General features: G+C 31.6%; 2 protein-coding genes across 2 annotated transcripts in view; both read right to left on the reverse strand.

Moving 5' to 3' along the window:
* LOC129217283 (probable G-protein coupled receptor No9) overlaps positions 1-13,780 on the reverse strand; it is a 147,688-nt gene extending 133,908 nt beyond the window's left edge. Inside the window, exon 1 of the mRNA XM_054851556.1 lies at positions 13,492-13,780. The gene's annotated coding sequence lies outside the window, so the exon portion shown is untranslated. The remainder of the gene's footprint in view (positions 1-13,491) is intronic.
* LOC129216512 (uncharacterized) lies at positions 2,937-5,633 on the reverse strand. The gene has a single exon (XM_054850726.1). The coding sequence runs from the start codon at positions 5,631-5,633 to the stop codon at positions 2,937-2,939; it is 2,697 nt and encodes an 898-aa protein (XP_054706701.1).
* Positions 13,781-22,527: the final 8,747 nt, after the last annotated feature.

The raw sequence follows: 22,527 nt of genomic DNA on the forward strand, positions 1-22,527 counted from the left end.
ATCTAATTGCATATACTGTAAGTAAAATCTTTCTCATATTCCAAAAATATTTTTATAGAGCTTGTTGGCCAAATTTACCAACTTCGATAGCTCTAACCCAAAAAAGCACTTAACACCTTGTGCAAAAAAAAAACACCTTTATTAGCGACACTCTGGCGCTGCAACACAAACACATTACTCTCTCAAAGATCAGAACTGAACTTAACAGACTGAATTAGCCATCAGCTATAACATTGGGCCGTGTAGCGGCGGTTACAGCATTTTATGCTAATTTGCATAAACATACCGCCGGCCTTGATAAATTTTACAAAATTTTCAAAAAGTTAATCATTCATATTAAAGAAAACTTCATAAAGAAATCAATGAAAAGAAAGTCCTTCACAAAATACACAATAATATAGCACTAATACAAAAATAACACTAAGCACAAATCAATTTTCAATTGGTAAAAGAGCAATCTTGTTTACCGATCTTTTAAGTTCATCTCTTGCAGTTCGAATCTTCACAACTCTAACTTTATCATCGGAACCCTTATGCAGTTGTACAATCCTACCAATTAACCACTTGCAACATGGCAAACTGTCTTCCTTTATCAAAACTAAAGAGCCCAATTTGACATTATCTTTTGCAAACATCCATTTTGAGCGTTGTTGAAGTGTGCTTAAATAGTCCGTTTTCCATTTTCTCCAAATAGTTTGGACTACCTTAGTGGTTCTTTGCCAGCGGCTTAACCTATTATCATTTATATCAATTAGTTGAGGCTCTGCTATTGCAGAAATTGGCCTACCAACTAAAAAGTGACCTGGGGTTAAACATTGAAAATCATCATCATCATTTGACAAAGGAGTAAGAGGTCGCGAATTTAAAACCCCTTCAATTTGAATAATAACAGTTTCAAATTCCTCATAAGTGAGTCTTAAATTTGACATTACCCGTTTCAAATGGTGTTTAACAGATTTTACACCAGCCTCCCAAAGTCCACCAAAATGGGGCGATTTAGGAGGGATGTACGACCAATCAATACCTTCAGAATTAAAGAATGAAGCTAATTTTTCATCTGGAAAATTAATCATACTATACCACTTTTTTAACTGAGCATTGGCTCCTACGAAATTGGTCGCATTATCTGTAAATATTTTGGAACACTTTCCGCGTCTAGCAAAAAAATCTTTTAAGAGTTGCTATTAAGGCATCTGTAGTTAAATCTGAGAGCAATTCAAGATGAATTGCTCGGGTTACAAAACATATACATACACAAATGTAAACTTTATTCAGAACACCCTTTCGTTGATTTTTAAATTTAACGTAGAAATGACCGCATAGATCCAAACCCGTGTAATTAAAGACATAAGAAATATTTACTCTTTGATTAGGTAAGTTACTCATAATTTGAGATGTTAAAATAGGTTTACACTTAAAACAAGTAACACAGGAATGAACACATTTTCTAGCTAAATTTCTACCTCCTAAAGGCCAAAATTTTGTACGAACAACATTTAATAAAGCTTGCGGACCTGCATGCAATAATTTTAAATGATAGGTGTAAAATATAATTTCACTTAACTTGGAGTTTTTTGGTAAAAGAATAGGACATTTATGATTAAAAGGCAAAGATGCTTTTTCAAGCCGACCACCTACTCTATGGACACCATTTTCATCAATAAATGGATTTAAATTACATAACTTACCTGCCCTTTTTGTTTTACACCCATCATTTAAAGATAATTGTGCTGCTTTAATAACTAAAATTTCAGCATCACATATTTCTTTTGAAGTGATAACTCCAGTTAATCTATTATCTTTACTTTTTAAATTATGAATAAACCTACGAACATAACAAAGTATGCGAAGAATTTTGTCATAATTTTTACTTAATTTTAAAAATTCATTTACAAAAGAAAAATCACAGTCCTTTTTTAACTCTACAGTAGGTTGGTTTTCAACAGTCAAACATTTAATCTCTTTTATATAAGATTCATCACCAAGTTCCACATTTTCATGATCGAAAGGAAAGTTAAGAGTGTCCTGCTTTAGAAAAGGTGGACCGTTAAACCAAAAGTCATTATTTATCAATTGTTCAGGGTCCAAACCACGCGATACCAAATCAGCCGCATTCTCCTTCGATTTTACGTGAAACCAGTGATTGATATCTGTCAATCTCTGAATTATAGCTACTCGTGAAGCAACAAAAGTTTTTAACTCACATGGTGATCTTTGAAGCCACGCTAGCACTATAGTACTGTCAGAGTATAAGTAAATCAAATTATCCTTTAATTTGAGAACTCTTAGCACTTTTGTCACCAACTTCGCTAATAGCACTGCTGCACACAATTCCAGCCGTGGAACTGTAACGGTTTTAATTGGAGCAACTCTGCTTTTGCTGCAGAGTAATTTGGAGCAGGATGAGTTTCTTGCATTGGACGAAACCATATAAACGCAAGCTCCATACGCACATTCTGAAGCATCGGAAAAGCCGACAATTGTCTTGAAAACTGGAGTTTCAGTCAGAACATATCTGTCGACGTAAACGTAACTAATTTTCTTCAGAGCATGAATAAACCGAAGCCATTCTTCAGTTTCTTTTTTAGGTAGAGATTCATCCCAGTCTACTTTTAACTTCCATAAGCGCTGAAGAATAATTTTAGCTTTTGTTACTATGGGGCCAAGCAGCCCCAATGGATCAAATATTCGCGCAATTTTAGATAAGACAGTTCTTTTCGTAACTTTAGGTTGATCTTCGCAGGATAAATTAAAAGCAAAAACATCATTCTGTGATTTCCATAACAGTCCTGAAGTTTTTGTGTCCCTCAACTTATCAAAATCGTAGCAATCTGCATCTGATGATGTATCAATCAACTCTGGATGATTGCCGCACCACTTGTGAAGATGCATTCCACAACTTCCTAACAGTTCTATAATTTCCCCTTTTTAAGATCCTATGCAGTCTCTAAATCCGCCGCTCCGGTCAGAACATCGTCCATATAGAAGTCTGACTTCACAATGGTTGAAGCTTTTGGATATTGCTGTTCCCCATCTACACTTAACTGCTTGAGACATCTCATGGCGAGGTATGGTGCGCTTGTTGTACCATATGTTACCGTACATAACCTATAAGTCTTGACCTCTTCACTTTTAGAAATTTTCCATACAATCCTTTGCAAGTCACGTTGACTTTCATCCACATTAATCATTCTGCACATCATTCGGACATCTGCAGTAAATGCATAGCGATGAGTCCTGAACCTTAAAATTATAGAAAACAAATCCTCTTGGATAACTCCGCCATTCATTTGCAAGGAATTTAACGATTCCCCCGTAGAAGTTATCTGCGAGTCATTAAACACTACTCTAAGTTTTGTTGAGTTTTTCTCAGGCCTATAGACACCGCGATGAGGTAAATAATAACATGGAGCAGGGTCTTTAGTTTCCATTACTCTTTCCATGTGACCCAAACGTTCGTACTCAGTCATAAATTTACAATACAAATCTGCGAGCTTTGGATTTTTGTTCAATCGATTCCATAAAGAATTTAACCTTTTTATGGCTATTTGTTTCGAATCTCCTAATAACCGCGGATCCTGTTTAAAAGGCATTTGAACTACAAACCTTCCCGATTGATCTCGTTTGTGAGTTTTTAAGAAATGCTCATTGCACTCAATTTCTTCGGAACTTGTAAATTGATCTGTTTCGTCAATACTTTCTATTTCCCAGAATTTTTTAATTTCCCTACTTAATTCGGCCTCATTAATTAACCCGCAATGCAAGTCTTTAGGCTGGAAATTATCTTTAGTACTACCACCCACAATAAAGCCAAACACAGTATTTTGCAATACTAAATTTGAATTAGGTACATGCAATAGACCAAATCTTAATAACTCTAAGAACACTTCTGCTCCTAGTAGCAATTCAGTTTTCCCTGGCCTATTAAACTCAGAATCAGCTAAGTTAACATTCTCAAATATTCCCATCTCCGAGATAGTTACATGACTAACAGGAGTAATTTGAGTTATTTTCGGAACAATTAAAAAATCCAAAACCCGAGAATAACCTCCACCCTTGTTACGAATCACAGCTGACGTTTTAAATTTAACATTCATTGACACCCCAGTCAAACAAGATACGGAAACATTTGCTTTTTCTTTTCTCAGTTCTAATTTGTCCGCTAATTCGCAACTCATAAATTGGCTCTGCAAGCCACAATCTAACAAACACTTAGCAGGAAAGAAATTTCCAACCTTACTTTTGATATAAACAATCGCTGTACTTAATAAAACTCTCTTCGATTGAAACGATTCGTTGGAATACCCTGCAAAACTTTGCTTGTCATTAATTGGTTCAAACGGACTCGCCTCTACGTTCAAAAGATTTATGTTTGATTCTAGTACGACCCCCTGAGAAATTTCGTTAGTATTTACTTCCACTGCGTTCAACTGACCTCGCGAACCAGTAAGCAAATTAGATTTTTTCCCTGTATCAAAACATAAAAAAGTATTATGCTTTTTATTGCAAATATTACACATAGATTTTGAAACGAAATTTCTTGACGCATGATTTCTATCAAAACACAGAAAACATAAATTGTGCTTCTTAAGAGCTTTTACTCTATCTCTTACGCTTAATTTAAGAAATTGATAGCAAGAGGAAATGTTATGATTCCCTTTACCACAAATTATGCACTTTTGCAAAACTTGATCTACTACACCGGAAACCATTGCGGCCGTTTTAGCCTGGTTTTGCTTAACATTTACATTTGTTTTTGAAGCATTTAACGTACGCGCATGATCTTTCAAAAAGTCTAATAATTCCGATACCTTCGGCAAATTATCTTTTTTCAGATTCCTTTCCCACCATAGCTTAGTGTTTGAATCTAACTTTTGACTTAAAATAAAAGTTAGAATTACAGACGAAAAACCATCTACCTTTTGATCTAACATTTCTAAAGACCTCACACACTCAGTGCTTATATCTATTAAATTTAAGATTGCTGCGGCAGATTCATTTTGAATTGCAGGAATTCTAAAAAAGCGCTTTAGATGAGCATAAACTTGTTCCCGGGAATTTGAATAACGTTCTTCTAACAGAGACAAAGCTACTGCATAATTACTATCTACAATTGAAATCGATTGAACAATCCGAAAAGCATCGCCTTTTAACGATGATTTTAAATACTGTAATTTCATTGCATCAGATAAATTTTTGTTCTGATGAATGCTTGCTAGAAATATGTCTTTAAAGGAAAGCCACTCGTGCAAATTTCCTGAAAACAGCGGTAAGTTCATTTTAGGTAACTTAACATTTGTCTCGGCATTAGAGTTCGATTCAACCCTCGAATTTACCTTCAAGTCACTTTTCGCTTTTGAATGCTTTCGATGTAGTTCGTATGCCAATTCATCTAAAACATCGTTAATTTCTTCTTGCTCTTTTTCAAAAGACTCAGTAGCATCTTCATTACATGCAACGTAAATAGATTTAAAACACTCCTTTAATTCCAATTCTAAATCTTTATGTTTACGTTCTAATAGTTCAAAGTCACTAATTTCAAACTCTGTTACAGAGACCTTTTGTTTGAACTTCGTAAGTTGTATTTTGAAAACTCGCTTTCTCGATAATAGTTCTTTAAGAGTTTCAGACATGGTACAATCGTATATACGTTCACTTATCTTATAACGATATACGCGTAATACTTTCGCAACTAAATGCACTGTATCACTCGAGTTTCACTGATTCTTAGGAGCGTATATCCACACAGCTCCTGTGAGACGGACCATATTTGTTGGCCAAATTTACCAACTTCGATAGCTCTAACCCAAAAAAGCACTTAACACCTTGTGCAAAAAAAAACACCTTTATTAGCGACACTCTGGCGCTGCAACACAAACACATTACTCTCTCAAAGATCAGATCTGAACTTAACAGACTGAATTAGCCATCAGCTATAACATTGGGCCGTGTAGCGGCGGTTACAGCATTTTATGCTAATTTGCATAAACAGAGCTGATTTCGGGTTGCAAAATGGCATTTTTTGAAAAAAATACAGTGACTTACACATTAGAATTTTTTTAAAAAAAACTAAGCTTCCTTTCTGCAAAATATTACTTCAGTATAGAGAAAACAGTCTACTTAAGGTACAGAAAAAAATTTCATAAATGTATCTTAAATAGATTTTCAGAGAAAGGTACATGAACCTTTTCAATTTAACATTGACGGTATAGGGGGTACTGACTCCCCTTAACGAAACTCATGAATAAACAAATGTAATTTCCCACAAATGCCCCATTCGACAACTAGCTTACTAAGAAACATTCTATGAAATTTGTTGTTTTGTTTTTCAAAAACAAGCAGAGAAACGATCGACATTTCTTAACAGTTTTTTTTAATAAATAAATATTGAGTACAAATGTATTTCCAATTCTTAATACTATTATTTCTGACAAAACAGAAGAAAAAAACAAGGATGAATGAAAATTAATTTTAAAAATTAAACGTTAAACATTTTCCGGGAAATGGTTCTAAAAATACACTTGAAGCAATGTGAATGAAAAAATGCACACCTATTATTAGTTAAAAAATTTCGACAGATGAAAAATAGTTAAAAACATTTTAAAAAGCAAGTGAATAAATGCAAGGGAATAGAAAGAAATAGTTATTGGAAAAACAGATAAACGAAACGCAAAAGTTAACGTTGATCAAATTACCTCTGGGACGAAGAAAGACAGTGGTATTTATGGTTAAATTGACAATTTTTCTATTATAGAACATTAAATGCGTCGACGATAAATATGACAAATATTGAAAAGAAATCAGGTTTCCGAAATTGAATAATATGTCTCAAATTAACGTCACAATAAGTCAAAATAAATTCAAAATTTATAAAATACATTTGAAGATAATTAAATATGTGTCAGCAACCGATGAAGAAAATAAATACATTAATGTCTGAATTTAAAAAGAGATAAAGAGGAGTAGAAATTTGAAACGATTTGTATAGATGAAACTTGAACCGAATGATGTCAAAACATTCGTTTGTAAATTAGCAGTTTGAATTACTGCTATGATTTCAGTTTTGCAAATGTAATGTTGATACATGACAGTAAAAATATCTTTTATATTTCTAACTTTATTAAATACTAGTGGTACCCGCACGGCTTTGCCCGTAGTTGAAAATTAAAAGATCATTTTGTTCGCTTGTATATTTACAAGTAATGGATGATGAATTTCTTGCCAATTTGCTATACGAGTATTCATTTGCTTGCCCATCTTACGGTTCGACGTTATGATAATTCCGTAATTTATTCGTCCACGTTGTGATAATTTGCTCGGTAAAATTTTCTTAAAATTGGAACATAGAAAAAACAAAATCGAATTTTCGAAAAATCGATTCGAGGTACCCACCCCTATGCTACAAACTAATTTGCAAGAAATTTCATGAAAGTCGGCCGAACGGTATTGGCTATGCGTGTCACAGGGATCCAGACCGACTTTCAGCTTTATTATTAGTAATGAGTTTCATTGAATATTTAAACTGTTTAAGTTCATTAAAAATTTATGAAAAAACTGACCTTTCAAAGAGAACTTAATCAAGAGCAAAAAAAAAAAAAATCAGTTAAAATGCTGACAAGAGGCACTTTTTTTTTTTAATTCTAGAAGGACACATTTTGTTTCTATACACATGACATCTTTAATGATTTATGGGATGCCTCAAAAAGGTATGACGCATTTAAAAAATCAATTTTAGAAAAAACAGAAGAATAAAATTTATGTTAAAGAAAATTATCCTATGTACTTGCAAAACCAAGATCTATTTACAAAAAAAAAAAAAAAAAACATCCACTCTTTGTGCCGGTATTAATTATTGCATTGTGTCGTAACATCAGAGAGCTAACTATGTAACTATGTTTCAAAAGGTCTCCTTTTTACAGGAAAGTTATAACTGATTACAGCTGTATTTCTAAGAGCAAGATTCTGGAATTGTAAGGATTGCGCGGCCGTTGGACAATGCATCTGGTTCCTGACTCGTCAACGAATTTGTGATGTTCCTCTGATATAAGTTTCGTCCGGTATTTGTTGCCAGATATTTTTTGAAACTCAGTAATAGGCCTCGAAAATTTAGACAAGTGTGACTTCACGCTTCGTTATTTCAAATTTAAAAAATGGCATCGTGGAGACTGGAAGGATTAAATTGGGCAAAAAAAAAATTGCAATTTAAAAAAAAATCATTTTAATTTTATATTTTTAAATACAAATTACAGCACATTTTAAACATTAAAAATATGAATAGAACTCGTGACATTTTTATCTGTCACATTCATTACATTCTTGGAAGGTTAGTTCTTTAATGGAATTTTTCTTTATTAAGGTCTTCAATATTCATCTTTTTCACTTCATCTGATAGAAAATTGTCTGAAATATATCAAATAACATTTCCACACATTGCAAAAACACCAAGCAATTTCTCTGTCAATTTAGTTATAGTATTCCTTCCTCTTTCAAAAAAAAAAAAAAAAAAAACAATCACAATGTCGTTGTATGGTTTTCCCTTATTAGCTTTTTGGATGAAAATCTTAAAATAACCCACCAAATGTATTATTTCCATCAAACTTTGGTTAATTTGGGGCTCATTTGCTTTAGCTCAAACTCCAAACTGAATAAAATATATTTCTCACGTTAATTTTTGTCTAATATGCAATATTTCCGCTCCCTATGTATGACAAGTCTTTTTTTTTTCTCATTTCTCTCTAATATACTTAATTATTTGTGTAATGCAAGAGTCAGGCAATCATGCATTTTTATATCCATGAACAAAAACAAAAATTAGCAGTTTTGGTCACGGTGTATGTCTCAGAGTGTTTATATAGCTTCTAACAGAAGATCTTATGAGGCCATATTTTGAGATTTTGCTTAATAAAAATCAGGGTTCTTTTTTTTTTTTTAGTTGCGTTAAATTTAACCTGAAGAGACACAAGAAAAAATTTACCGAGACCAATTATGTTAGCTTATGTGTCTCATAATACTTGGACAACATAAAAGTTCTAGCATTTTTCAACGAAATAGTTTTAATGACATCTATTTTTGTATCTGAGATCATAACCTTTGGATATGAAAATTGCTGTTTCTCGGTTATGTAAAGGATAAGTTTCAGTCAGTTACTAGAACACATAGCAATAAATTGTCTTACTTCGTAAAGAACACTAGATAATATCCACTTAAATATGCAAATGCTTTCAAGCTTTCTGGAAAGAACGCGAGGCGCATTTTTTGGTCACGTGGGCAAGGTCAATTACACTGAACAGAAGCTCTTCTTTTACATCAAAGAACATGATGATCACATTTGTAAGTTGTTTATTAAATGAAGAAATACTATTAAAATAAGTTAAAGTTTTCAGTTAAAAGCAGGTAATAAATGAAAGTATTACATTTTAAAAATACATTAGAAATGGTGTAATGATGTTTTGTTTATGTAAGTAACTAGCGGTATCCGCACGGCTTTTTTGCCAAATTCAAAGTCTCATATCAAAAAATTAAAGAGATAAAAATCTAAAAATTTAAACTTTTAATAACCACGAAGGGTACAATCGATGTGAAAATGTGAGGAAAGAAACTTAGGATCACTTGACATGGAATGGCCTATACCCTTTTTTCATCAAACATAAATATTTTTCTCTGATAAATTTAAAAATAGTTTACTATATTATAAAACTCTGTTTAAAACGTTAATTTTAAATACAACCTAATCTCGGATAAATTTGTTTAAAAACCAAAAAACGCCTGTTAGTATCAATGTACATTTTTAGAAGTGTAACCCGCAATACTAGCTACACTTACTACATGAAGCTTTGAAATCATATTTTTGATAAATGTTGATTTGTGTAAACTGTGATGATTTCAAATAGACTGTCAAATGCTTTGCCAATTTTTCCACTAAAACTTTACTTTAAATATTGTAATTTGACTCTTGCCGAAGCCACATAAAACATTAAGAGACCATTTTCAATGCAGTTATGAAATAAATCATCCCGTCTTCCAACTTTGAGATAAATTTGCACTAAAAAGAAAATTAATTAGTTTTGTGTTAGTAAAGGAAAAAATGAAACCCTTTGACAGAGAGAGAGAGAGAGCTGACAGTTCACGGTTAGTAGAAAATGCACCACTGCACGAAAGAACAAGGCGTTTTCAGCGTTGAACAATCCAATCACTGTAAAAAGGCATTTCCTGATTGCGCACTCTCTTTTTTTTCGTGAACGGAATTGACCCTCTAGAACAGCTGATTCAACACTATCGGGTTCCTCTATATGGGGTTATTTAAAGTCAAATGTCAATGTATGTAAGCTCACACTTACTTACTCATTGAAGGAGGATATTTCACTGCATCAGTGAAGTTCAACCACAATTATGCGAAATAATTATTAATGTCGACAAAAAGTGCTTATTTACCAGTAAAGCCAGGGAGTAATTTAGTGCCTTGGGAAGGTAAACCGCAGCGTCTACAAAAATAAGTTTCTGAGAAATTGCCCTTTTGATTCCCCACAATCAATAGAAAAAAAATTGAAATTGGACATACTTTTCGTGCTTTATTTTCAACGTAAACAAAATGTTCAAGAAGGTACAATAAAGCATAAAACAAACAAGACAAAAATGAAAAATGTGCTAAATGAAAAATTTTTGATACTGTTCTTACCTTCATTACTTTCCCCCATTTTGCCTTCTTACTGCTGTATTATACATAACCCTATCATGTACATTTTTTTTTTTTTTTTTTTTGTGAATACTTTAATCCTTTGGAATGGTAATACCTCGTAATCAAATGTGTGTACCACATTTCATGTTTCAGGAATATTTACGTTTAATCTTGTATTAACTACGGCATTTAAAAACATCTTACCCACCAAAAAAGTGAAAATATTTTAAATTAAACTCGTTTAGTGTTTTAAAGTTATTTTATTGTAAAAATCATTTGATTTATTTGGCTCATTAACAGTCTTTGAGATATTAAATTATCACTTCGCTTACATCTGTATATGGCAACTTTAGAACCTGACTTAAACATGCAATTTTCCAGGGTTTATCGTTTATTCAAAGATTCTTTGGTAGATAAAGTAAGAAAGAGCACCAAAGGACAACTTCCATGAAAAAAGCTGTCTAATTTTTCCATGTATGTTAAGTCCCGAAATTTCAGCATCGCCCTAACAACGCATTTGAGTGCGGGCTCAGCGGCGGTACCGATCTCTCTCTCTTCCAACTACTAAATTATTTTAATGATAGCATACTACAAGAGATGTTTGGGCTACAAATTGAGACATTTTTGGTAGAACATTTTTTCTAACTAACTGATTTGAACTACAAAAGTTTTAGCGACTCCTAAATTTAAAACTTGAATTCTCAAATGTAAGTGGCCCAATTCATTGCAACAATTGTTCTGTGAACGTAATAAACGACTAACCGTATTATTGCCCCGCATTACCCGGCATGCCACAAAATTCGGGGGTCACCAGATTTTCAATAACACTTGCCTGGTCTTTTCCGGCATGCCGGAAAAATTGAGGTAAGGAAAAAAATTAAAAAGATATACGTTCAGCTTAAAAATGAATATAAGTTCTATATATATTTTATTAGTATTAATAAACAATTTAATTTCGTAAAAATATTTACTAACAATGTCTTTTTTTTTACAGGAAAAATGTTGTTTAAGAACGAATAACTTCATGAAATTAAATTAAAATTAAGCAAACATGTTAGCAGTAAGTTACCGCCTCTAAACCAATAAAATTGCCGCTAAAGAATTTACCATAGCAATTTAATAAATAAAAATTAAACTTACCTCTCAAAGAGGAATCGCAGTAACAGTAATTGTTTCTGAATTGATTACTTTATTGGCATATAATTAAATCCGTTTGCAATGACCTACCATGCATAACAAGCACATATTATATGCAATACACATTTTTTGAAAAAAAAAAAAGGTTACTTCAGGGATTTATTTATTTTTTTCCTTGCAGTGGTTTGCTTTCTGATTTTAACTGAATAGGGAAATTTACTTTTGTTTCTTTGCAAAATAAACCTTTAATTATCCAACATTATGCGGAAAATTCGAATTTCTCGGAATGTTGGTCAACCTCGGTTAGTTCCGGCGTGCCGGTTAACTCGAGGTAATACGGTATATACCTGTAAAAGTCCATAAAAAAGCTAACCCGATCATCCAAAGCTCGATTTATATTTTAAAAAAAAATCAGCGCAGGATCTTTTATGATTGAAAATTTTTTTATTCTAAGGCTTTTAATGAAATTTTGAAATAAATTTCAGGAATTAGCAGATTTACATCTCATGTAACAAACTTTTAGGTTCAAACGGGTTTCTCAAAGCAATTTTTGAATGATTTTCTGTAACAATTGAAATTTTGTTGTTCAATGATATTTTCATGAGTCATTAAAATAATTAATTTTTAGTTGTGGGTGAAATGAAATTCGTTTACAAAAAAAAAAATAATAATAATAATGAAAGATCAGGGGTTCAAGTTCAAGTTCAGGGTTGAATGCTGCAATGCATTTCATCAAATTACAAAAAAAGCCCTTCGTACCTACCATACTAGCGGTCAACCGCTTTGATTAAGATACGAAACTGAGGTTAAAATGCATTATATTGTAAAAAAAAAAATGCTATGAAATGTTCATGATCCCATAAGTCATTGTTTTTTCTTATATATATATATATATATATATATATATATATATATATATATATATATATATATATATATATATATATATATATATTTCTTATATATATATATATATATATATATATATATATATATATATATATATATATATATATATATATATATATATATAATGAATCTGCACAGTTGAAACAACATTTTCATACTTTTTTTGCACTCTACCAGTGGCGGATCTACAACCTTTTCGAACCGGGAAAAAACTTGAAGTTGCCGATATTTCCCATCTTTCTTTAAGTTTTTATATCGAGTATCAATGGAAAACCCCAAGAAATAAGATGATTTTTCCACCCCGTGAAGTTTTCACTAGGGGCAAGGGCTCCTTTTTGCACCTTCTAGTCCCAGCACCATACTATACATAATTTTAAAATTATTTACCTGTAATATCTCTCGCACAAAAATAACCCAAAATTAGCAACACAACAAACACGAATGTATAACTATATTAACATTTTCAACCTCAACCAAGTAATTTTTTAATTTAGTTTCACTGCAGCTTTGCTATAGAAAAGATAAAGTGCTTTGTAATTTGTATAAAATATACATATTTTTTTCGCAATCACAGTAAGATTAGTACCAACAAAATGGTACAAATAAAAACATAATTAAGGAAACATTATTTCAAAAATGTTTTACTTAAAGTCACACATATGTTACTTAAAAATAGCTTATTAAAAACGGAAAAGTATGGGATAAAAGTAAAATTTTACGTTTACTATTGTACAAGAGTAACTAAAACTACTAACAAAAATGCTACTTACCATTATTTAAGTAACTGAAAAAGTTATGAGAAAGTCCGAAATTCGGGAACACTCATCGAAAAGTCCCACGACATTGCTGGAGCAAATAGCAACAGTTATCAAAACGAGACATTTTGATTTTTGAAGCAAAATAAATGTTTCCATGCCAAAACTTAGGAGCGAAAGAAAAAAATTCTTGGCTCAGTTTAAACATTTATTATTTTTTTCCAAATTTTTTTTAACTTACGAATAAATAAAATATTGTGCCGAAACTTCGCTGTCCCGCTCAGTAAGTGCGACAGCGGGCCCCAAACTGTCAAGTAATCGAAGACTACCTTTTCAGTGAGAGAGCTTTTCGCGCCTGCGCGCTAAAGATTGGGAGAGGGAAGGGGAAGATACGCAACGTTATTCATAGGTCAGGTCTGTGAGCTAGAAATCGTTACGAATACGGTTTTGGGCACTAGCAAATAACAGGTGCTTAGATTTTAAAATGTCAGTTTACAAGACAGTATGAAGAATCTAAAAGTCGATTATTTAAATACTTAAATTATAATTTTGCTTTGAATACTACACTATTGGTAGCACATATTTCAAGTTGTTTTTCCATTTTATAATCTGTGAACATAAATTGTGCTTTAAACATGATTTTAAAAATTATTCTTCGTAGTACCGTTCGAATTAAGCTTAATAGAACAATTATTTGTTCCTTTTTTTTGGGGGGGGGGGGTATTTTTTTTTTCTTTGAGTTATCTAGTTTGAGAAAATATTTCATCTCTAACTGATTCAGATTAATCATTACATAACTTTTTTTTACTTTTTACAATACTCATGTGGAAAATATGGGGATGTTTGGATATCATTCCTCCCTATCCTAATAATAGTATTAATACTTATAATTTTCATTATTATTGTTATTAATAATAGTAATACCTACAATAATAATTATTATTATTACTTTTATTATTATTGTTATTATCATCATTGTTATTTACATTTTGAATTATAATACGTAATAGTATTATATTATTAGCATTATTATTGTTAGTAGTAGTAGTAGCAGTATTACTATTAGTATCACTGTAATTAACTTTCTTTGCCAGTTCAACAATCTCAAAGATGAATAAATAAATTCAGTCTGTGATAATTATTATATGAAAAATCATATAATTATCCCGTTAAAACATAAGCTAGAGTTTACTACGTACAAATATACTTTAAAAATCCCTAGCGTTCAGAGCATCAAAATATCGACCCAATAGTTGCTTTAATTTCTAACGTCGATGCTTTGAAACGTTGTTGTTGTTCTATCGACATCGCATCTCTAATACATGATGGCACACAATTAAAAGTTTTTTAAATTAAGAAGATATAAAAAGGAAACATTTGCTTTTTAAATCTTTTAAAAAGTTTAGAAATAATAAAATTTTCCGTCATTTGCAGAAAAAGAATAGAAACTAGAAAAAAGAAATTTTAATTTTCCAGTTTCATTTATATATTAGTGACCACGCAATTGTGTATGATTAATAAATTATTTCTGAGTAGGATTTAAAACTAGATTTGCTCGCCAACTCAAACCCTGAAGCGAAGGAAATGGAAGCGGCAATCCGAACTGCGAACATTATTGGCGTGCTATACGAATTGTTTAAACAAACCCACGCTCTTCATTTTCTATGCAGCAAATGATTCTTACTGCTTCTAAATTACTGTTTGGATTTGTTAATTTCGTTAAATTACCAATCTTATAATATGAAATTTCCTCCTCTTCTTATATGTTTGCTGAAGTTTTTTTAAGTTGCCATCAGAAGCGTTGATCGATAGTAAGCAATGGTACAAATTTTTTTCTCCCTTCTTTTTGTTTTTGTCACCGTGAAACAAAATTACAACTTTATTTTTTAATGCGACTGTTTAAGCATTCACATTAATAAGAAATATGGTAACTGTTAAGGCTTACTTGATACATTTTAGAAAATGTTCCTGGTTTGTCTTAACTATAATATTGACAATTATACTGATAAATATTTAAACTTCTGAAAATTTTGAGCATATGTGGATGTCCACAGGCGTGAAAGTATCTCTGGACCAAAACTCAAAATCCCTAATACAATATATTTTTACGAAATTTTGGACATTGAATGTCATTTCAAAACCTTGTTTGGACTAAAGAAAGATTATAGTTGGGGGAAAACCTAACTTGGAAGCATCGTGAAGGCTACATAGAACTTAATTACAACATTACGATGTTGCCATGTTCGTTTTGTCAAAACCATAGAATACCGCTTATATTACATTAGATAACCATTTTTTTTTTTCGCTTAAATTATTGAAATAGATTTATTTGGCTTTCCTATTAAATGCTTTAACCCTTAAAAAGTACAATTAAGATTAATCTAGATTGCAATTAAACTGAACGACAGAGAGGGAAATAGTGATACATTATTTGATTTTGCATTACGGAATAATACGCTTGTTTAGTATCGGACGAACTTCTTGTTTTACTTATTTCCATCATCGTCTCCTTCCCTTTTAGTTTTTTTTTTTCGTTTTGAAGTAACAATTCTATATGCTAGACAATGAACGAGACTGTAGGACAAAATACACGTTGATTGACGTGATTCGAAAATTTCGATTTTTTGGCATCGTGAAGAAATACGTTTCAAGAATACCACAATTGAAAGTTAAATGAACTTTACTGTCAACCGTTACACAATATTTCTCACTTCCGATTTAAATTCAAATTATAAGTTCTGCCATCCGTAGGTATATTTGTGTTTGACCAAAAGAAAAATGTACGAAAGTTAACGTCTTAATATTTGAACAAATTACACACGTGTATCCCTTAAACAAAAAATTGAGTTTGTTTAATTATTAACTTATAGAATTGTTTTTGATATTTTAAGAATTGCTTCGTGGTTCTATAAACATGATTTTTTTAAACTCCTTTTCCGTTAAAAAACGGAATTTGTTGCTGCAAAAGAGCTAAAAATAGTTATATGCAATATATTGATACAATTATGATGCTTTTCATTTTCATTTTTTCATGTTTGTATGCTTTATAGTTAATTATATACGGTTTATATTAGTTTCATTTAGATGAGTGTAGAAACTGTTTTTTACACCATTTTTAATTTAGAAAAAAACCACTTTGTTATTGAAAAATAATTAATTCTAATTTTATACATAACCTCTAGCTAAAATTATGACAAAATTGAGTATAACTTTTTATGCAAGTATTTTTTGTTTGTTATTACATTTTTAACCACTTAATAGAATTTTAAGCAAGAAATAGACACATTTCTTACACAGCTTTGATGTATGGAAAAAAAAACAGGTGTTTTGAAAAAAAATGGCATAATGTCACGTAATACAGGCATCTCAATTTTGACAGATATTTTACGAAATGTTTTAGATGGATATGCTGTAACTTTCAGGGAAAATGCTAATTTATCGTTTAAATGAATTTATGAAGCATTAGACCAAGCGTATCAGAATAAACAATCATCATCCTTGTATATTATTTCTGAAGCCTGTTTTTGGTCTCTACGCCAGATTTTCCTCAATTCTTGATCGATTTCTTTGATTTACACCTTATTTTAAAGCTTATGGTGCTGGCTACTGACGAAAAATAGACCTACGGTCTAAAAATTGTTTTTTTCAGCCGAAAAACATGTTTTAAAGGACCAGAATGAGATTTTCGGTTAAACTTATAACTTTAACTTGCAGTATGGCCGACAAAGCTGAATAGCTTGATCGGCAGAGCGTTCTTCTCGTAACCAGGAGAATGAGTGTTCGGACCCACATCCGGACAATCTGCATCAAAAAAATAGAGAAACATCGCGCATTGCATGAACACTTAATTAAGTGAATAACGAATGTGAGGGAATAGAATAAATGAGGCGGAAACGCTCCTTGCTGTTATGAAAACTTGATGTGACTTTGTGCGAGCTTACTTCTGAATTGTACTCTTTTTTTTTTCAAGCTTTGGCTCTGGTAAGAAAATTAAAGCGAAAATAATTAAGCGAAAATATAAGTAACAGGTTTAAGATTTTAGACTACAATAGAATTGTTTTTTGTTCAGAAAAAAATAATAAATCTTATATTGAAATATATATATTCTTCTAATGAGTTTTTGACTCTTTGTACAAATAAAAAAAATACTACCTCAATTTGAAGGGTAAAATATGTATTTCTTCTTCTTTTTGCAAAAAAAAAAATAGCTTATCACATTTTTACTACATTCGAAAAGCTACGCTTAAAAAAGAGCATAGTTCAACTTATTTTGTATTTTAACCGTGCTGTTAAATGATGAACATGTGCTGCCATCTAATCCATAACGGTTCAAGCAGCCTGCGGTAACAAAGTGTAAAAATTTTCAAAAAAAATAAAAAAACATTTCTCTTTAATATCTTATCTTATATATTATTCCCCTCTCTTTTAAAACTTATCAGGCTGGCTAATGACGAAAACTAGACTTACGGTCGAAAAATCAAGCTTTCGAAAACGCCCCTTGATGTTTCAAAACCTTGATGCAGCTTGTAGTTCTTATGCATTTTTTAAAGCAAAGTTCTAATGCAGTTTTCCTATTTTTTACGTCGCTTTCGGAAAAAAAAAAAAAAAAAAAAAAATATATATATATATATATATATATATATATATATATATATATATATTTATATACATATATATATAGCCTGTGTGTGTGTGTGTGTGTGTGTGTGTGTGTGTGTTCATATTTTAATAAAGCTTAAAAGCACTGGACTTAGTTGTTCGGTTAAATTGATAAGTTTTTTTCGGTAGAGCGTTCGGCTATAAACTATCTGAACTTCGGGCAAGCTTGGGCTGTCCGACATAATATCAAATTTATATTAGTGTTACGCATTACATGTACTCATAACATACACACGTAATAAAATAAATACAGTGGGAATGCTACTTGGTGTTTCGACTCCTTTATGCAGGCTACAGTTATCATTCGGATAAGTTGACTGTTAATAGAAGAGTGTTCTTCCTTTTTTTTTAAAGCTTTGACTACATTCAGACCATTCAGCATAATGTAAACATAAAAAAGTATTAGATTTACCTGAAGGAAATCCTTTTTGTGCAGAAAAAAATTTTCATTGTATGTTGAAATGTAGATGTTTCTAATAGCAGTGTTCAACCTTTTGTACAAATGAAAAAATACTACGCCAAATTAAAACTACGAGTTTCACCCAGTAAACCTTTAATTTTTTATTCGCGCGAATACGATATAAAGCATTAAAATTATTATCAACTTCATTAGCAAGAAATCATTTTCTACTCCTCTGCTTTCTGCTGAAAAAAAATAAATTTTGTCTTCTTTGTTCGAAAAATTACACTTAAAAAACGGACTCAGTTCAACTGGTTTTGGTTTTGAATTTTAAGTGTTCGATTAAAAGAGAAACATGTGCGGGCATTTAAGCCTTAACGGTTAAAGCAACCTTCTATGTGAAATAGTTTAATATTCAAAGATAAAAACACTTATTTTTAATCTAATTTATTACTTCTCTAGAATGTTTATTTCAATCGCTACGTGAGATCTTCGTCATTCTTTAATCAAATTCCATGCTTTACGAATAATTTTAAATCGTATCATGCTGGTTAATGACAAAATATAGGAGCATGATCTTATTATTATTTTTTTTTGTCAAAAAGCTTTTTTGCTGTTTTTTACTACGCATTCCTTCAATGAATAGCTTTCGAAAAGGAAGGTGCAATTGCTAGGTTTGTTGGGGTGTCGGGCTGTTAATCAGAATGGCGCCAATTCGAATCCGTGGCAATAAATATCCCTTTAATGTTTTTTTTTTCTTTTTTTTTTTTTTTTGCTGTCAGATGCTCACATGGGCAGGACTGTATTTGCCACAACCTGTCATTAGTCAGCCACTTTTAATGATATTTATGTTTGCATTGAAAACATGTACGACCAAAAGGTGAGCGATGATCAAATTATCACAACGTTGTATTTAACGAGGTTTTGTTACTGATGTCTTTTAATTGCATGTCTTCTCTTCTGCGCTTACTTTTTTTCGGTTCTTCTTCATAATGTTCTTCCTTTGAAATTTTTAAAGAGCGAAATGCCTTATGAAACGATTCGAAGCACAGTGCGGAGTTCCGCACGGATCGACTAGTATATAAATAATAGAGAATTCACAGATAGAGTAATGCTCAAAAGTCATCTACAATGAAACTCGCACCATAGCATGATAATTTGATTTTTTTTTTTTTTTTTGGTAATGTTTTACATGGAGGGAAATGCTTTATTTTGATAAGGCTGAACTGCATCCGGTAATTTAACTGTTTTACTGGTAAAACTGTAATTTTAGGAGGATGAAGAAACGAAAAAGTGGTCAACAGTTTACACTCTCCACTGCAGTTTAGGGTTTATTCACTGGAGTGAGAGTTTAAATTTTAACTATCAAAATACCACCAAACAGGCCATTGCTTTGTTCAAATGTAGAAGCAATTTTCACCCGGCATACATTGACGGGCGATTTTCTAGTAATAAAAATAAATTCATTTCATAAATGGATAACCATACACATAATAAAAGTAACGTAATTAAATCAGACTTTTGCAAAATTAAATGAATCAATCAACCAACGCTTTGATGTAAAAAAAAATTGCAAATTGCTGCAGCACGTGTTTCGGGGTTACAAGGAACACCCTTTTCAATGCAAAGAAGTGAGCTTTTGGTGGAAAAGTCATCCGAGGAAAGCTGACTTTGGACTTTCCTCGGATGACTTTTAATCCAAAAGCTCACACTTCTTTGTATTGAAAAAGGTGTTCCTTTTAACACCGAAACACTAACACCGAAACACGTGTATGCAATACTTTGCAATTTTAAGGCATCAAAACATTGGTTAGTTGATTCATTTAATTTTCAAGCAACAAAGGTCTTTATTCGTTATTTGCAAAAATGTTGCTTACACGTTTCTCAGAGTTATTAGGTTTAGAGATCGAAAGTTTTAATCTTTTGGAATCTCAAAATGTTTTTTGCAATTTGTTTTTGAGAAAGGATCTCTCTATATCCCCGAAAATAATGGATAGAATATTTTTCAATTTTGAGGTTTTAAAAATTTGGTTTCAACAACATTATAAGTTTGCCTTCGGATGTGTAAAGATGCTCATGAGAGGGGGCTGGACTGCGCCAATCAACTTATTGGGATAATGTTTTTACGTGATTGTTTCTTTTTGGGGGGGGGGGATGTTGGGGGTTGCTTCGTGGTATTCAAGAGGGATGAGCCATCGCTTTTTAGTGGATGGACATCCCTGAGATGGCCACTCCACTGAGATTTTAAAATGCTTTGTTTATTAGAAGGTTTTCGGTCGTTTAGAGTTTGAAAAAAAATAATTAAAAAATAAATAAAAACGAGTGCGGGGGGGGGGGGATAACGAATGCGTGTAAATGCTGAAATTATGCATAAATTAAATTCCGCGAAGCTTTAGTAAGTTTTGAAAAAAAATTGTATCCTTAAAAAGGTGAATATCAGATTAAAATGAGAGTCTTTCTTGAAATTTCAAAAAGCAACGCATAAGTAAAAAAGCTAACGATCTTTAATAAATTTGAAAAGAAATCTGGTTCGACTGTCAGGAAAAGAAAATGACATTTTTCTCTTCTATTGGAAAATTGAAAGCTTAAGCCAGCTTGTTGCGATGAAAATATGCCGATACGCTTCAGATTCTCTGCAACACTTTTCATTTTTTACAATTTTGCTAAAAAATGAAGAATTTGAATTGTACCACTTTTGGCTTTTTAGTTAAGCTAGATTTAGTTAAGAATGTCAGGTAACGCATTTTGAAGCATTGTTGATAAAGCTTTTATAATTATTATTTTCTTTTTAAGGATTTTTTTTTCTCCGGAAAACCTGTAAAATAAATACAGATTGGGAAAAAATGGAAATGAAAACTACATTTTTAGACAAGGGAAGCTTTTATTATTATTTTATTTTTTCTCTTTTCCAAACTTATTATTTTTTTTTTCTTTTTCTGTTTTATTTATTTATTTATTTTTTTATTTGTGCTGAAAGCTTATAAAAAGTAATTTGAAGAAAAACAAATAAAACTACTTTTTAAGTGAAATAATCACGTCAAACTCTTTTAATGTGCTCACAAACCTTTGAAAATCATTTTTTAAGTATTGTGATTAAGAGAAATTTTTAGTTTGATTTTCAACCTAGCAAATTTGCAACTTACTCAACCCCGAATGAATGCTAACTTCTGCATTTAACAGTACGTGCATATGTACCCACAAACACAAGAGCAGCAGAAAAATCCATTTTTTCCGACTCAAAAATGAGTTATCATTCTTCCTGATGCTTGTCTCTGCAAAATAACAACAATAATTATGCATTCATGATTTTTCTCTCAGTTGTATAGTTAACTAGCGGTACCCTCACGACTTTGCAGGTAATAGAAAATTAAAAGAACATTTGGTTAACCTGTATATTTACAAATAAAGGATGATGAATTTCTCGCCAATTTGCTGTGTTCACTTGCTTGACCATGTTACGGTTTCACGTTAGGATAATTTGGTAATTTATTCGCCCACGTTATGATAATTTGCTCGGTAAAATGTTTTTTAAATTGGAAAAGAAAAGGAACAAAATTGAATTTTGAAAAATCGCTTAGAGGTGCACACCCCCATGCTACAAACTAATTCTGCGCCAAATTTCATGAAAATTTGCCGAACGGATTAAACGCTATGCGCGTCACAGAAAGATATCCGGATAAATATCCAGACAAACTTTGAGCTTTATTATTAGTAAAGAAGTTTTAAAAGTAAATTTTGAACGCAATATTAAACCATGAAATATTTCGAATGTCTAACAAATATTTTGCTTTCAATTGTATTTATCAGCCGTTTCGTTACTTGTTTCATTGTGATAAGAGAGTTTGTATTGGTTTTCATAATTTAGGGTAAAACTGCTTATATGCATAATAGCCTAAACGCACGCGAGATGCCTAGACAGTGCATTATAAATAAAGGCTACGAACTACAACTACTCGTTCCTAAGAGCATTTAAATGAAACAATAAAATTGAA

This window comes from Uloborus diversus, chromosome 2 (genome assembly GCF_026930045.1).
Source record: "Uloborus diversus isolate 005 chromosome 2, Udiv.v.3.1, whole genome shotgun sequence".
Lineage (NCBI taxonomy): Eukaryota > Metazoa > Arthropoda > Arachnida > Araneae > Uloboridae > Uloborus > Uloborus diversus.

Excerpts from the sequence above, each read along its gene's own strand:
- LOC129216512 (XM_054850726.1), bottom strand. The coding sequence starts at position 5,633 with ATGTCTGAAACTCTTAAAGAACTATTATCGAGAAAGCGAGTTTTCAAA.